Source organism: Diaphorina citri, unplaced genomic scaffold, assembly GCF_000475195.1.
Source record: "Diaphorina citri unplaced genomic scaffold, Diaci psyllid genome assembly version 1.1 scaffold993, whole genome shotgun sequence".
NCBI lineage: Eukaryota > Metazoa > Arthropoda > Insecta > Hemiptera > Psyllidae > Diaphorina > Diaphorina citri.
The window spans coordinates 77,265-93,496 of NW_007378424.1; the positions used below are offsets into that span (position 1 = coordinate 77,265).

General features: G+C 38.8%; 4 protein-coding genes across 7 annotated transcripts; 1 reads left to right on the top strand and 3 right to left on the bottom strand.

Annotated features, from left to right (window-relative positions):
• Positions 1-601: 601 nt before the first annotated feature.
• On the bottom strand, positions 602-14,275 carry LOC103513601. 4 transcript variants are annotated; one of them, XM_026826749.1, is made up of 5 exons: positions 14,231-14,275; positions 4,969-5,319; positions 4,207-4,308; positions 3,295-3,414; positions 1,125-1,706 (listed from the first exon to the last, which is right to left on the bottom strand). In XM_026826749.1, the coding sequence occupies exons 2-5, from the start codon at positions 5,057-5,059 to the stop codon at positions 1,375-1,377; spliced, it is 645 nt and encodes a 214-aa protein (XP_026682550.1). In that variant the 5' UTR covers positions 5,060-5,319; positions 14,231-14,275; the 3' UTR covers positions 1,125-1,374. The 4 variants fall into 4 exon arrangements, with proteins under 4 accessions (XP_026682551.1, XP_026682550.1, XP_026682552.1 ...); XM_026826751.1 differs by lacking the exon at positions 14,231-14,275 and having other exon boundaries at positions 1,125-1,258; positions 1,495-1,706; positions 4,969-5,449; XM_026826750.1 differs by lacking the exon at positions 14,231-14,275 and having other exon boundaries at positions 602-1,258; positions 4,969-5,449.
• Positions 6,041-6,826, bottom strand: LOC108252917. The gene is made up of 2 exons (XM_017445885.2): positions 6,574-6,826; positions 6,041-6,465 (listed from the first exon to the last, which is right to left on the bottom strand). Exons 1-2 carry the CDS (start codon positions 6,794-6,796, stop codon positions 6,041-6,043), a joined length of 648 nt encoding a protein of 215 aa, XP_017301374.1. The 5' UTR covers positions 6,797-6,826.
• On the bottom strand, positions 6,567-7,570 carry LOC113469224 (trihelix transcription factor GT-4-like). Its single transcript, XM_026826752.1, has 2 exons — positions 7,107-7,570; positions 6,567-6,870 (listed from the first exon to the last, which is right to left on the bottom strand). The coding sequence occupies exons 1-2, from the start codon at positions 7,380-7,382 to the stop codon at positions 6,856-6,858; spliced, it is 291 nt and encodes a 96-aa protein (XP_026682553.1). The 5' UTR covers positions 7,383-7,570; the 3' UTR covers positions 6,567-6,855.
• On the top strand, positions 11,492-15,199 carry LOC113469219. Its single transcript, XM_026826744.1, has 3 exons — positions 11,492-11,912; positions 12,514-12,624; positions 14,664-15,199. The coding sequence occupies exons 1-3, from the start codon at positions 11,676-11,678 to the stop codon at positions 15,042-15,044; spliced, it is 729 nt and encodes a 242-aa protein (XP_026682545.1). The 5' UTR covers positions 11,492-11,675; the 3' UTR covers positions 15,045-15,199.
• Positions 15,200-16,232: the final 1,033 nt, after the last annotated feature.

Genomic DNA, 16,232 nt, shown 5'->3' on the forward strand with positions numbered 1-16,232 from the left:
CTAACTGACTCTGCCCAGAGAGCTTCGGTAAGGATTAAGGGCCGAATTATAAAATCCGATCCAAAATCCAAGATTTGCAAAGCTAAGCGAACACTTAGATTTGAACAGCTGATGGATCTCGGCAGTACTTTGGTACAAGTTTGACCTTGATCCGAACAACCAGAGCCGGAGTTATGGTCAGTTCAATTTTTCATTTCTCCATGTTCTCTCGCCAATAGGGGAAGCAACGAAAAGGGGAAATTCATTTTCATCGGTGATTTGTGCTTCAAATAGGTCCCACGAATGATTCATATCGAAAATCAGTCCCTATCAGAGCCGAAAGTCTAACTTTAATTTTTGGGTCTGAATTTGAATATGAACTATTCGTGGGAGTTATTTGAAGCACAAATTACCAATCAATATAGGGGAAGCAACGAAAAGGGGAAATTCATTTTCATCGGTGATTTGTGCTTCAAATAGGTCCCACGAATGATTCATATCGAAAATCAGTCCCTATCAGAGCCGAAAGTCTAACTTTAATTTTTGGGTCTGAATTTGAATATGAACTATTCGTGGGAGTTATTTGAAGCACAAATTACCAATCAATATGAATTTCGCATTTTTGGTATAAAATATTCTCAAAATTGTCTTTATTGGCCAAGAAGACTTCAAAGTTGGTTAAATCTTCCACAGTCTTCAAAGGTAACATTGAGTCCCTGATAGTGAAAGAGGAGGCCTTTTCCTTTTGAGCACTATGGTCTTTTTCACCTAGCAATTTCAATATTTCTTTCTGTCTCGAAGCTATTTGCTCAAGCAGAACGCTATGTTTTGCTAGAATTTGATTAACTTTTTGAAAATCTTCCAAATGACTGCACTCTGCTAAAAAAAGTGTCTGAGCTTGATTGTTTTCATTTATGGGTTCATCAGACATTGTGTTTCCTTGAGTTAAATGTGTTCTCATTTTGATTTTCTTAATTTGTTGGTTCATTAGACATTGTATTTGTTTGATTACCATCTTGAACATTTTCTAACTTATTTGCAAAGAAAAGTGTCTCATATTGAGTATCTTCTTCATTTGTAGGTTGAGACATTGCATCGAAATTTGGCACTGGAGGATAATGTTGTTCACTTTCTTCAAAATCACTTTCTGAATTAGTGGAAGAGGAGTGTTTCCGCTTCCTAAATTTTCTAGTATTCTTCAACATTTGTTCACCATCAGAATTGACATCTGAAGTGTAGTCTGCCAATTCCAGTTTTCTCTTCCCTACCTCAAAGTCATCTGGAATAAGAAAGAATTAGGTATTAGAAAAAATATCCTATCGCACCTCGTCCAAGCTCATCTCAACCCAGGAACCCAGTGCCAGTGAACTCTAGAAGAAGAAGAAGGGGGGGCTTTCATAATTGAAAGACGATATGAGTGTCTTCAGGAGGAATAGAGGATGCTTTGCATCCCAAAACACTATCCATTTGTTCAAAAAATGGCCACCTAATCTCCCCCTCCCCAGTACTTCCCACCTTCTGTTTATTATTTCGATATGTGGTACAAAGATTTCGATATTTCTGGGAGCACTGGAGAGGTGTGGCAGGAACATTTTCTTTATTAGGAATGTCGCAAATTTGTTTCCACAACATGTTTCGGTTTTTCGGTTGTGAGAACTGAGTCTCCCTCTCCAGCCGAAGGGTCAGGAGTCTTCTCACATTTGTCACAGTCCACATGTCTCCTGAAACTGAGAATAAAATATCATTGTTAATAATGAGTGATAATTTTGAACTTACAAATGTCATAATATCCTATGATGAACAGTTGAGATTTACATAGGTACCTACTTTTTTTCAGATCTGTAGCTGATAGATTTGTAGTTGAGATTTACATAGGTACCTACCTTTTTTCAGATCTGTAGCTGATAGATTTGGTCTAAATAAGGGACAAAAACATGAAACTATGGATATCATGGCCAACAGGAGAAAAAGCACAACAAAACATACAAGATTTCAATAACATCCCTGGAAACAAATTAAAAGGCATTTTTGGTTGCCTTGATGGCTCTCACTTCAGAATTTGCAAGTCAAAAATTGACAATTCTTATATCAATAGACATCAATATCCAAGCATTAACCTACAGGCAATTTGTGATTCCAAGAAGAAATTCTTATACATATTCTGTGGTTGGCCAAGGTCTGCACATGACTCTCGAGTATGGACTCATTTCCCTCTCTACAAAGCTATAGATACAAAGCCAATTATTATTATTATTATATAACTATTAGAACTTTACAATATTTACAAAGAGGTACAAGAAACAAAATAACAAACTGATAAATTAACAAATGAAAAAGAAAATTGAATAAAGGGTCTGCACATGACTCTCGAGTATGGACTCATTCCCCTCTCTACAAAGCTATAGATACAAAGCCAATGGATATGTTACCACCGTCTACTTATATTATCAGTGATTCAGCATATGAGCTTAGAACATTCAATATGACACCATACAAGGCAAGTGCAGGATATGGAAGAGCCAATGGATATGTTATCACCGTCTACTTATATTATCAGTGATTCAGCATATGAGCTTAGAACATTCAATATGACACCATACAAGGCAAGTGCAGGATATGGAAGATTAGAAAAACAGTTTAATTACAACCTCTCAAAAGTTCGAGTCCTCATTGAACAAACATTTGGAAGATTAAAAGGAATATTTCGGAGGGTAAAACACCTAGAAAGTAAGAAGGTAAAAAATGCATGAGTTAATTGTACTAGCTTGTATATTACATAATATTGTAATAGATGCCAAAATAAACATTGAATATGATGAAGACATGGATACAGAAGATTTCAATGAACCAGGGATGGAAGGACACGAAGAAGATGAAAACCAGAGGCAGAGAAACAAAAGGGAAGCCATCATTTTCAGGGAACAATTGAAAAACAGTATTGTATAGAAGCTAATGTTGATGATGTACTAACTCACCCACCCTTCAAAAGTTTAAAAAATTCTGGTGTGGACATCAAACGACTTTCCTTATCTTTTTATAATGTATAAGGTAATAGGGACAACTTTGATAGATAAAACTAAGCAAAAGTAACTTGTTAATTTGTTTTCTCTAGGTTTAAAAAATTCTGGTGTGGACATCAAACGATTTTCCTTATCTTTTTATAATGTATAAGGTAATAGGGACAACTTTGATAGATAAAACTAAGCAAAAGTAACTTGTTAATTTGTTTTCTCTACCTGAGTTTTGTAGAATGCTGGTAGAAATATATTTGGATATTTCAATGAGTTATTGAATAAAAAAGTTGTAATTAGTTACCCATTAGTGAGTCATCAGCTACATTTGGTGTTTCTATGAAACCTTCGCTTTGTTCGCCTGAGGTGCTGGCTGATGGACTGGACTCCATGATTGTTTGTTCTTGTGCAGCTTCTTCAGATTCTAGTATGATCAACAAAAGAAAGAATCATATTATGTCAATGGTCTGTATTATATAAATACCTTAGGGTCCTTGCACATGCACTGATTTAACACATTGCATACGGCAGCCAATTTTCATGAATTACCCACCAGCCAACAGAGATTTGTATGGGAGACTCCCGTCACCCTCTAGAGATGCACGCCGTCCCCTGGGAAACAATCTCAAAAATAATGGTTCCTCTGGGTCTGTGCGCATCTCCAGAGAGTGCCATGTGCCTTTGATATGTAGAGTCTGACACCAATATTTTTAACTTCATGGTATCCAAATCCCATGAATATCACAAGGTTCGGCAGGGCCTGCTCTTCAAAACTAGATAGGAAATTATGTGTTAGCGTGCACCGTGAGAGACTCGGTGATTTTCACCCTCTAGAGATGCAGGCCGTCCCGAGGAAAATGTTGCCGTGCATCTCTAGCGATGAACGCCATATGCAATGTGTTAAGTCAGTTACTAATTTTGTCAATTGATAATTATTATCAACTGATGACAGTAGTTGTATTGTTGTTAGTTGTGTTTTGTTATTGTAGCTGGCATTAGTCTCGCCTGATGATTAGTGATGGTCTCTCAGGAGGACAACCAATTATCACATCCACAGTTATCTTAGCATGTCCTGGCCCACACACCCTAATTGGTGGGATCAACCATCATGAGGACTTTAGTCTTTCTTATTTTTTGAAGCCTTAAAATTCCTTGAGGAACTGAAAAGAAAAGGTGGAACATACTTTGCTCTGAAATGATGAAAACAAATGCTTACCAACAAATGACATTGATTTGAAATTGATTACACTGGTGTAATCACAATTCATTGATCTGTAGTTCATTATTACTGAACTGATGAGTTCATTCCTTGCATTTTCTGAAATTTTAAAATGTACATAATTAACACAAAACATAGCCAACTTCATATTTAAATAAAAAATCAATGGTGAATTTCTCCAAGGTTAACCCGACGATTATGCAAGAAAGCTTATATAATGAAAGAGACTTACTTTCAGAGTAATTCTAGATAGTAACTCTGCTCCAGAAACAAGTTTAATACCAACTCTACAATATGCCTTAACTCCCCTCGGATTATAGATGGGTAGGGTAGCTTTCTTGCAGAATCGTCAGGGTGACCTCGGAAAAATTTACCAAATCACCTTAGTGTCTTTATCACACTGGATACACCAATTATTAAAAAAATGTAAATACCTGCCGGGTAAATGAAAGGGAACAGGCAAATGAATGGTCACAGTGGAGGCAAGAGATTTACTTGTTGAGTGTCCACTTGCCTCCACTGTGAACATTTAGACCATGGTGTGTCCCTTGCATGTGGTGCTTGATTGCTTTGGGGTTTATAGTGTGACCACTGGATCACGATACAATTATTTCATTATGAGGAATTCATTGAAGTTAGTCATCATGGATCAATGCATGACAGTAGAATTGAGTTGCACTATGAAAATACAATAGGGTTTTGTGTAGATTATAAATCTGTTCAATTCTGGTATTGAAAGTAGAGAAAAACAAAACTCACCATCCTCATAGTGCTGAGCTGTTCTGTCCACCTTAACTTGTAATACAACCTCCTCAGCATCAACCAAAAGATGAAGGGTTACCCACACCATATTTGAAAAACTTGTCAATCAGGAACTATTCCAAGAGAAAAATGCTCTTTCAGCAATCAGCTCCCACCTTAGCTGGTTGAGGGAACGAGGGAGGAGCAGTTGCTTGGCGTTTCCTACTTGGAGGCGCCGAAGGGCGAGCACGCCGGACTGGAGGGAGGGGAATCTTCGCAACGCCCTCCTCGTTAAAAAGATGAGAGCCTGAAGGATGCACTGTCGAGAGAGCTCTTCTCGCTACTTGGTCAGATGGGAGGGCCAGCTTCCTCCTCCCCTGAATGATTTCGGCCCTTTTTCCACAGGTATATTGGAGGAGGTCGAACGAAGTCTTCTTGAATTCGGAGTCCTCGCCAGTGAATAATCTTCTGAAGAGGGGCTCTGTTGCAGGGACTAACCGAATCATCTCCCAGGGCCAGCTTCCTCCTCCCCTGAATGATTTCGGCCCTTTTTCCACAGGTATATTGGAGGAGGTGGAACGAAGTCTTCTTGAATTCGGAGTCCTCGCCAGTGAATAATCTTCTGAAGAGGGGCTCTGTTGCAGGGACTAACCGAATCATCTCCCTTCTGGCGGCTTGGAAGGCTTCCCTCCGGGCAAGGAGACCGTACGATACATGGCAGGCCATTCTTTCCATTTTCCTGAGCTGAAAATCCGCTTCTCTGTTGCTGCATGGGAGAGAAGGATTAGAGAGGAGGGGCTGAAAGGGAGCAGCATGCTTCAGGGCGACTTCGGAATCCACATAGCGGACTCTATCCCACCCCGGGGAGTCCAAGCACTGGCACTTCATGAGCTGAGACTTCAGGGTTTCAGACGCCTCGGGGACATCGGGTTCCATTTCAGTAGTGTGAGGGGCAAAATCCGAAGTGTCAGCTAAGGGCGGAGCACTTCCAGGCTCTATTGGGTTCCAGGGGTCATCAGCAGCATCCCACACCAATGCGTGTGAACTTTGGGAGTCACTCCTAAATGAAAAACTTTCCGAGCCAGCATCTTCACCGTGGTCTCTTCCACTTGAACGCGGGGCTGCAGCTAAGAGCGCCGTATAAAATATTCTCAAAATTGTCTTTATTGGCCAAGAAGACTTCAAAGTTGGTTAAATCTTCCACAGTCTTCAAAGGTAACATTGAGTCCCTGATAGTGAAAGAGGAGGCCTTTTCCTTTTGAGCACTATGGTCTTTTTCACCTAGCAATTTCAATATTTCTTTCTGTCTCGAAGCTATTTGCTCAAGCAGAACGCTATGTTTTGCTAGAATTTGATTAACTTTTTGAAAATCTTCCAAATGACTGCACTCTGCTAAAAAAAGTGTCTGAGCTTGATTGTTTTCATTTATGGGTTCATCAGACATTGTGTTTCCTTGAGTTAAATGTGTTATCTCATTTTGATTTTCTTCATTTGTTGGTTCATTAGACATTGTTGGTTCATTAGACATTGTATTTGTTTGATTACCATCTTGAACATTTTCTAACTTATTTGCAAAGAAAAGTGTCTCATATTGAGTCTCATTTTGATTTTCTTAATTTGTTGGTTCATTAGACATTGTATTTGTTTGATTACCATCTTGAACATTTTCTAACTTATTTGCAAAGAAAAGTGTCTCATATTGAGTATCTTCTTCATTTGTAGGTTGAGACATTGCATCGAAATTTGGCACTGGAGGATAATGTTGTTCACTTTCTTCAAAATCACTTTCTGAATTAGTGGAAGAGGAGTGTTTCCGCTTCCTAAATTTTCTAGTATTCTTCAACATTTGTTCACCATCAGAATTGACATCTGAAGTGTAGTCTGCCAATTCCAGTTTTCTCTTCCCTACCTCAAAGTCATCTGGAATAAGAAAGAATTAGGTATTAGAAAAAATATCCTATCGCACCTCGTCCAAGCTCATCTCAACCCAGGAACCCAGTGCCAGTGAACTCTAGAAGAAGAAGAAGGGGGGGCTTTCATAATTGAAAGACGATATGAGTGTCTTCAGGAGGGTTAGAGGATGCTTTGCATCCCAAAACACTATCCATTTGTTCAAAAAATGGCCACCTAATCTCCCCCTCCCCAGTACTTCGCACCTTCTGTTTATTATTTCGATATGTGGTACAAAGATTTCGATATTTCTGGGAGCACTGGAGAGGTGTGGCAGGAACATTTTCTTTATTAAGAATGTCGCAAATTTGTTTCCACAACATGTTTCGGTTTTTCGGTTGTGAGAATGAGAACTGAGTCTCCCTCTCCAGCCGAAGGGTCAGGAGTCTTCTCACATTTGTCACAGTCCACATGTCTCCTGAAACTGAGAATAAAATATCATTGTTAATAATGAGTGATAATTTTGAACTTACAAATGTCATAATATCCTATGATGAACAGTTGAGATTTACATAGGTACCTACTTTTTTTCAGATCTGTAGCTGATAGATTTGGTCTAAATAAGGGACATGCCCACACCCTTATGATGTTTGTAGCAAAATTAATTAACAAAAACATGAAACTATGGATATCATGGCCAACAGGAGAAAAAGCACAACAAAACATACAAGATTTCAATAACATCCCTGGAAACAAATTGTTTTTCGAGCAAAATCGATTATTACGTCATTGTGTGCCAACCATGAGGCTCCCAATATCATTGGTGCAGTCAAGGTTTCAAGTACTAGGAAAGTTTCACGATACGTAGGTACTTTTGGTTGAAGGTGAAACTTGGACATGAGAACATTTCTTGTGATGTGTTACCAAATTCTTTCTGTTGAAAATTGCACCACAGACACATTGAAATTTCATACTATTAGATCCTCTATTTTCTTTACATGTGATCAAATGTCTCTTTAAGTGCTTCTTAGTTGACAAAGTTTTTTGACAAAATGAGCATGTTGAGAATGACCATGTTAGAAAGCTATCTGCTTTTAATATTGAATTCCAAAAAAAAAAGAGTAACTTTAAAGAAAGTAAAAAAGATAGAATATTTGAAATTAAGTCGAGACTTACCTGTAATCTTTTAGTTTTGCTTTCATCTGTTCTGGGGCAAAGACATCAAAAAGACTCATTGCAGTAACTTCAAAGAAAGTAAAAAAGATAAAATATTTGAAATTAAGTCGAGACTTACCTGTAATCTTTTAGTTTTGCTTTCATCTGTTCTGGGGCAAAGACATCAAAAAGACTCATTGGTAAAAATTCCATCCACAAGTTTTCTATTGCCATTCCCTCAATTACTTTATTCTATTTAGTTTCCATTCAAATTCAGTGGAAAGCTTCTCTAAGAGTAGGGTAATCGGTCAAGCGGGGTCAATTTTTGATCTGCTTTATCCACTATCTTACTCCGAATAAACCTTAGTATGTATTGATTTTGCTCGCCCTGGGGGTCTTGAGCAACAAAGTCCCCCGGGTTTGTGAGAAGGGCTTGTCCCACTGGCCATCCAAATAGTAGGGATTTCATGTATTTGAACGATCGTTCGGAGATTAATTTTTGATCTGCTTTATCCACTATCTTACTCCGAATAAACCTTAGTATGTATTGATTTTGCTCGCCCTGGGGGTCTTGAGCAACAAAGTCCCCCGGGTTTGTGAGAAGGGCTTGTCCCACTGGCCATCCAAATAGTAGGGATTTCATGTTTTTGAACGATCGTTCGGAGATAGGTCTGCCCGAGGGATCGTAGGCCCGAATAAGGTCGACAGTTGGGAGGCCGAAACGCAGTTTGTTTCTGTCCAGGTTGTCCGAAGAAGGCAGGGTTTCGACGATACGCCAATCCTCCCAGCCTTCGGGAAGACGGGTCCGCATGACATCCTTTACTCTTTCAAGGAACGGGACAGACGTGGGGGTCGTGACAAGGGCACCCAGAGACGTCATCTGTGGGCACAAGGGAACAGGAGGATAGACTAGTCAAACTGACATTTGGGACGACGTCGGCTGAGCTAGCCCGACTATCGTCAAGCGGGGTCAATTTTTGATCTGCTTTATCCACTATCTTACCCCGAATAAACCTTAGTTTGTATTGATTTTGCTCGCCCTGGAGGTCTTGAGCAACAAAACCCTTTCGGCATGAGAGCGTCTGTGCTCTGCCAAGGATTTTTTTTCTTTAGGGGGGAAAATTTGCTGACCAAACAGAGTGAGAACTCTGACAGGTTTTTCTACCCGGTAAAAAAACCCCCCTTTTGCCCGCTATGGTCATGTCCCGGAAATCGCCTTTTGGCATGCCTTCACAGGACCCTTTTTTTATTATTGTGTTGTTACAAACGTCTGCCAAGGAATAGGAATGAACATTAGAACTCTCATTGAGCTTCTTCACTGTATTGACAACTGCAGTACTCTTATTCAAACTGTTTAAACTTAAACCCACTAGATGGGCGGATCCACTCGAAGGACCAATAGATGAAACCGATCTACGGCTTGAAGGACCAACTTGTACTTATCTTGCTTAGCTTAGGAAAATGAAAAGAACTTATGTATGGGAAAAAAAGTACTTTATTTGTCAAAAACTTGGAACAGAGAGAGCTCTTTTCTTGCGTGTTGGTTGTGTGGCTTCAGAGCAATTAATTTGGCCACAATTTGGCTATCGGTATTCGGACACATGACAAGTCGTTGACAGACGAGTTGTAACGACTTGTAAGAGCGGCGCAATCACCCACTGTTGCTTGTTCCGATGTTCGACAGTGATTGACCACTTATACTGAGGGGCACACAAACTGTTATGTGAAATATTGAAATGTAGTGAATGTTTCTTTCAATCCTGTGCCAATAATCCAAATCCAAAAGCCAATAAACCAACGATAAAGCGGACTGTAAATTTAAAATGATGAATTGAAAGAAAAAAAGTCGAAAAATGTCAAAAGCCAGTATCCTCTTCATTCCCAGGGTCAATTAAAAAAAAAAAAAAAAAAAAAAAAAAAAAAAAAAGGAAATATGTTCATGGATTATAACTACTTTCTGGAAATATTCTTTGTATGTCCTAGTAATATTTTATACATGTCCCCTGAATATTCTATCCATGTTCCTGGAACATTTCATCCATAGATCTCGAATATTTTATGCATCTCCCTGGAATATTTCATCCACGTTCCTTGTATATTTTATGTATATTCCTGGAATATTTTGACCATGTCCTTGGAATATTCTACCCATGTCCCTATAATATTTTATCCATGTCCCTGGAATATTCGATTAATGTGCTGGAATATTTAAATTTCAGGTTAAATCAACTACTTTTGGCAATAAAAAAAAATCACACCCATATGGGTGTGTGCCTTTTTTTGAAGCTAGCCTAGGTGTGTGACATATCAAATCCGTGTAATTTTTGGTGCTGAAGACCATGGTGATGTTATTTTTTATTTTCAGCAAAAAAAAAATAATAATAATAAATAAATAAAAATAAAAAAATAATAATAATAAAATACTAGAATGCTCTTTACCTACAGAGATTTGTATGGGAGACTCCCGTCACCCTCTAGAGATGCACGCCGTCCCCTGGGAAACAATCTCAAAAATAATGGTTCCTCTGGGTCTGTGCGCATCTCCAGAGAGTGCCATGTGCCTTTGATATGTAGAGTCTGACACCAATATTTTTAACTTCATGGTATCCAAATCCCATGAATATCACAAGGTTCGGCAGGGCCTGCTCTTCAAAACTAGATAGGAAATTATGTGTTAGCGTGCACCGTGAGAGACTCGGTGATTTTCACCCTCTAGAGATGCAGGCCGTCCCGAGGAAAATGTTGCCGTGCATCTCTAGCGATGAACGCCATATGCAATGTGTTAAGTCAGTTACTAATTTTGTCAATTGATAATTATTATCAACTGATGACAGTAGTTGTATTGTTGTTAGTTGTGTTTTGTTATTGTAGCTGGCATTAGTCTCGCCTGATGATTAGTGATGGTCTCTCAGGAGGACAACCAATTATCACATCCACAGTTATCTTAGCATGTCCTGGCCCACACACCCTAATTGGTGGGATCAACCATCATGAGGACTTTAGTCTTTCTTATTTTTTGAAGCCTTAAAATTCCTTGAGGAACTGAAAAGAAAAGGTGGAACATACTTTGCTCTGAAATGATGAAAACAAATGCTTACCAACAAATGACATTGATTTGAAATTGATTACACTGGTGTAATCACAATTCATTGATCTGTAGTTCATTATTACTGAACTGATGAGTTCATTCCTTGCATTTTCTGAAATTTTAAAATGTACATAATTAACACAAAACATAGCCAACTTCATATTTAAATAAAAAATCAATGGTGAATTTCTCCAAGGTTAACCTGAAGATTATGCAAGAAATCTTATATAATGAAAGAGACTTACTTTCAGAGTAATTCTAGATAGTAACTCTGCTCCGGAAACAAGTTTAATACCAACTCTACAATATGCCTTAACTCCCCTCGGATTATAGATGGGTAGGGTAGCTTTCTTGCAGAATCGTCAGGCTTCTTTCTTCAATTTCGGGACGATAAGACCATAGCAGTTAACAGTACCCTCTATCAAAACCTCTTCAAAATAATAATGATAATTATTATTATTTTGTAAATTATTGTTAATTTTTGTTTTTATTTTTTGCGTGTAGTTATAAAGTTTTTTAATGCAGTTGTTTCATTCAATTGTTTTCCATTTATTACAGTAGTGTATTCTGAACTTTAATTGTAAAAAAGACAATGGCTAAAAATATTGATAAGGAGCTACTAATTTCAATGGTGGAAGCTCGTCCTGCATTGTGGGACAAACAATCTGGCGATTTCAAAGACAAACATCTAAAAATTGATTGTTGGAAGGCAGTGTGCTTGTCTTTGAATGAAGATTTTGATATTCTTGAAGAAAAACAGCGGCAAGAGTATGGTAAGTTAAATGAAGTTTTCTTTATAATTATAATTTATAGCTTTGATCCAGAAAATAAGGAATAAAACACGATCTACCCATCATGATGGTCAATATAGTCATCAGACTCATCTGCAAGAAGAGTACATCCCAACACCAATCAGCTCAACTCCATCTCCCTATTCAAATGTTTCAAATATGTCGGATCTGAGTTTTTTTGATCTATGAACTCAACAATTTACGTACATCTACTGAATGAAGAAGTTAATAATTACCTACTGTTTTGCTTCATAATAATAAAAACAGATTTAAATGAAACAATGATTTCTTACTAGGGGGATCTATAGATCAGTGTTCGCATTAGGGGGTCTACTTCGACACTATTTTTGATATCTCGAACTTTTGGGTCATTTTGTGAAAAAAAGGGGGGGGGGAGTATAACTTTTTCACCATTTGTCTTGAATGGGTCATGTTATATGTTAAACAAGGGTATTTTTTTGCGCTGAATACGAAAATAACATTAATTTCTGTCTGATCACGTGTGTTAAGTAACATCGACCGTGGATAGACCTTGGATGGGTGACCGAATGACTATATAAGAGAGCAAAGTAATAAGATAAGGAAAGTCGTGATTGGTATACCGAGGACAAGGAGTGAGAACCGGAGGACAAGGAGTAGCGAGACGAGGACAAGGAGTTGCGAGACAAGGACAAGGAGTTGCAAGACGAGGACAAGGAGTTGCAAGACGAGGACAAGGAGTTGCGAGACAAGGACAAGGAGTTGCAGAAGGTACAAAAACTTGAATAGGTCCTGGCGTTTACTTGAAAAGATTTTCCTGCCAGGGCACAGAACCAGAATTAGACATGAAAAAATCCATGTATTGATTTCTAATTGTGTTAGCAGATTGGCCACCTCGAACATGATGATTAGGTGCAAGTTCGTCAAAGTCGTTAACATGGTCTAATGTCGAATCATCGAAATTCATACCATTTCTCTCTCGAACAAAGTTGTGTAACACAGTACACGCTTTTACGATCTGTACTGCTGTTTTTTCTGTAACATCGAGAGGACGGTGAAAAATCCTCCATTTATTTGCTAATATACCAAATGCAACTTCAAGATAACGTCGAGCCCTTGTTAATCTATGATTAAAAATACGTTTTGGTCGATCGAGATGTGTCCCACCAAAAGGCCTCAACAACTTTTCATGTAGGCCAAACCCCTCATCTCCAATGATTACAAACGGGACGTCTGTTTCCAAATCATGGTGTAAAGGTCTTGGTGCTGGAATATTTAAACGATTTTCCGTCAGTTTTTTTCCAAAATAGACTGTTTTTGAAAATTGAAGAATCACAGTCCTTTCCATAAAAGCCAACATGAACGTAGAGAAAGCGATAATTTGAATCTACAATGGCTAACAAGACAATTGAAAAATACTCTTTATAATAATTGAAGTACATAGAATCACTTTTATCTGGTTTCTTAACTCGGATATGTTTCCCGTCGACAGCACCCAGGCAATGAGGAAAATTTGCATTCCTTCTGAATCCATCGGCTATATTTTCCCATTCTTCGTAGGAGTCGGGTACTTTCATGTAGTCTGGTTGAAGATTTTTCCAAATGCTCTCTGTCACTTCGACCATAATGTTGCTTATGGTTGAGGTACCTACTCGATATGAGTAATGGAGTTCTTTAAATGAGCATCCTGACGCCAGGTACCTGTAATAAAATATATATATTCTATAACCCAACCATGATAGCTCAGTTGGATAAGGCGTCGGATTCGTAACCCGTAGGTCCTTGGTTCGAATCCCGCCGCAGCGAAGTGAAATTTAGCAGTGTGGGGTTTGATTAGTTGTGACATTAGGAAAGTGATAACACAAATAAGATAACCTTTATATATAGATTGAAGCCTGCTATTGAGAACACGGCGCACCCCCCACATCTCGAAACTCCTTTCTGGTTTTCTGCTGACGAAGGGTAGTGCTACAGGCTACGCTTATTTCAGATTACACGATATATTGAGGGTGGTATACCCTAGACCCTGGGATTGTTAGCCAGAAGAGTTAACTAGTACACTTGCTTTGGAGATTTCACTTGCCTCCACTGTGAACATTTAGACCATGGTGTGTCCCTTGCATGTGGTGCTTGATTGCTTTGGGGTTTATAGTGTGACCACTGGATCACGATACAATTATTTCATTATGAGGAATTCATTGAAGTTAGTCATCATGGATCAATGCATGACAGTAGAATTGAGTTGCACTATGAAAATACAATAGGGTTTTGTGTAGATTATAAATCTGTTCAATTCTGGTATTGAAAGTAGAGAAAAACAAAACTCACCATCCTCATAGTGCTGAGCTGTTCTGTCCACCTTAACTTGTAATACAACCTCCTCAGCATCAACCAAAAGATGAAGGGTTACCCACACCATATTTGAAAAACTTGTCAATCCGTGTGGGAGGAGTGACCGAACTTTGTCTCAATAAGCCATCCATCTGTACAGTTTGTAGTTTTAATTAGTTTACCTTATTTTATTAGTGTTAATTCTTACAAATAAACTATTTTCTCATTTTATTGCATTTAATTGTGTACCGTAGTACTGTGTTATTATTTATTATTTACAATGTCTGTGTCCGAGAGAAGTGAAGGAGAATGGGAGACAGTCGAGGACACGGACGCCGACATATATATTCTATACTTAAATTTTTACGAGCAACATTTTTCACCACAGGTCCGTCCGGCGTCCGGTTGTCTGCGGTGAGGCAGACGGCCGGACGGGTGAGCGGGTAAAAGTAATGTTTACTTTTAAAACTAAATAATTTGTTCACCTCTATGTTCCAGGCAAACTGGTCCAGCGCAAGTGGGCTGGCCTTAGAGACACATGGGTGAGGAAAAGGAAAGAACAGAACGAGGAAAAATCTTCTGGCTCTGGTGCCAAGAGGACCAGGCCGTACATTTTTGATCAACAAATGTCCTTCCTAAGGAAAATATATACAGAATCTCCCAATGTTGTTGACAGTATAATTATTGATGAAGACGTGGACTCGATTGAAAAAGACAACACTCTTGATGATATCAGTTCCGGAGTGCGGAATCCCGCCACCGAGAGGAAAAGAAAACTTCCTGTGGACCACAAAATGATGAAGTTCATTGACCATCAAATGGGCGCAACCTCAATGGCCAATGAAGGAAATCAACCTTGATTTCTTTAAAGGTCTGCTACCATCTGTCAGTAAGTTTGATGAAAATCAGTTTCTTGAATTTCAAGGGGGTGTCATAGCTTTGATCCAGAAAATAAGGAATAAAACACGATCTACCCATCATGATGGTCAATATAGTCATCAGACTCATCTGCAAGAAGAGTTAAGATCAGTAATGTCAAGAAACCGATTTCAGATTCTGCTGAACAATGTACATTTTGCTGACAATACCCAAATAGAACAAGGTGATCGCCTTGGGAAAATCAAGAGAATTACTGAACTGATTCAACAAAAGTTCAAAGCTCTGTACTACCCTGGGAAAGACTTTGTAATCGATGAAAGTTTAATTCCATGGAGAGGTAGACTTATCATGCGGCAATACATCCCCAACAAAGCCCACCGTTATGGTGTGAAGTTGTATAAACTATGCTCACTAGATGGATATACATGGTCTTTCAAAATTTACACTGGAAAATCCAGTTCTACTGAAGAATCACGGGGTCAGGCAACAAACATATGCCTAAAACTGAGTGATGGGCTGCTTGACCAAGGACGCACCCTCTACGTGGATAACTACTACACAAGTTACCCTCTCGCCAAAGCTATGCTAGCGAAGAAAACGCATGTAGTCGGAACAGTACGATCAAATAGAAAAGAAATGCCTCCTGAGGTCATGCATGCAAAGTTGAAACGTGGGGAGATGATTGCTCGCGAGGAACAGAATGGAATAGTAATTCTAAATTGGAAAGATACAAGAAATGTGAGAATGATGTCCACAAAACATGAACCAATTCTAGTAAACAAGGTGAGAGGTAGACAAGAGCAACCTGTACAAGAAGAACAGGAGAATCAACAAGTACAAGAAGGACAGCCAGATTTACCTGCACAAGAAGAACAGCAGGATCTACATGCACAAGACACTGTTGCTGAACATGAAGCTGTACCGAATGAATTTGGTGAAACTAGTGATAGTACTGGTGCTGTACAACCAGTTGTATTGAATGAAACTGCTACTCAACAACAAGTACAAGAATTACCTGTGCAAAGGGAAACTGTTCAAGGAGATTATTCATATACTGGGCCACACTACAAACGTCAAAACAGATTCACATACATGCTTTCAAAAAGAATGTGTTTGCCAAAATCAACCAAAGATGACCAAGCTGGACCTAGCCACCAAGGAGCACCGCC

Bases quoted from the DNA above. Each gene is read 5' to 3' on its own strand.
- LOC113469219 (XM_026826744.1), top strand. From the start codon at position 11,676: ATGGCTAAAAATATTGATAAGGAGCTACTAATTTCAATGGTGGAAGCT. The intron at 11,913-12,513 runs AAGGAATAAAAC...GACAAGGAGTAG, and splicing joins ATAGCTTTGATCCAGAAAAT to CGAGACGAGGACAAGGAGTT. The intron at 12,625-14,663 runs GTACAAAAACTT...ACTAAATAATTT, and splicing joins AGGACAAGGAGTTGCAGAAG to GTTCACCTCTATGTTCCAGG.
- LOC103513601 (XM_026826749.1), bottom strand. From the start codon at position 5,059: ATGGTGTGGGTAACCCTTCATCTTTTGGTTGATGCTGAGGAGGTTGTA. The intron at 4,309-4,968 runs GTGAGTTTTGTT...TTAAAATTTCAG, and splicing joins AGCTCAGCACTATGAGGATG to AAAATGCAAGGAATGAACTC. The intron at 1,707-3,294 runs GTAACTAATTAC...TTTTATTCTCAG, and splicing joins AGCTGATGACTCACTAATGG to TTTCAGGAGACATGTGGACT.
- LOC108252917 (XM_017445885.2), bottom strand. From the start codon at position 6,796: ATGTTGAAGAATACTAGAAAATTTAGGAAGCGGAAACACTCCTCTTCC. The intron at 6,466-6,573 runs CAACAAATTAAG...TGTCTAATGAAC, and splicing joins AAATACAATGTCTAATGAAC to CAACAATGTCTAATGAACCA.
- LOC113469224 (XM_026826752.1), bottom strand. From the start codon at position 7,382: ATGACATTTGTAAGTTCAAAATTATCACTCATTATTAACAATGATATT.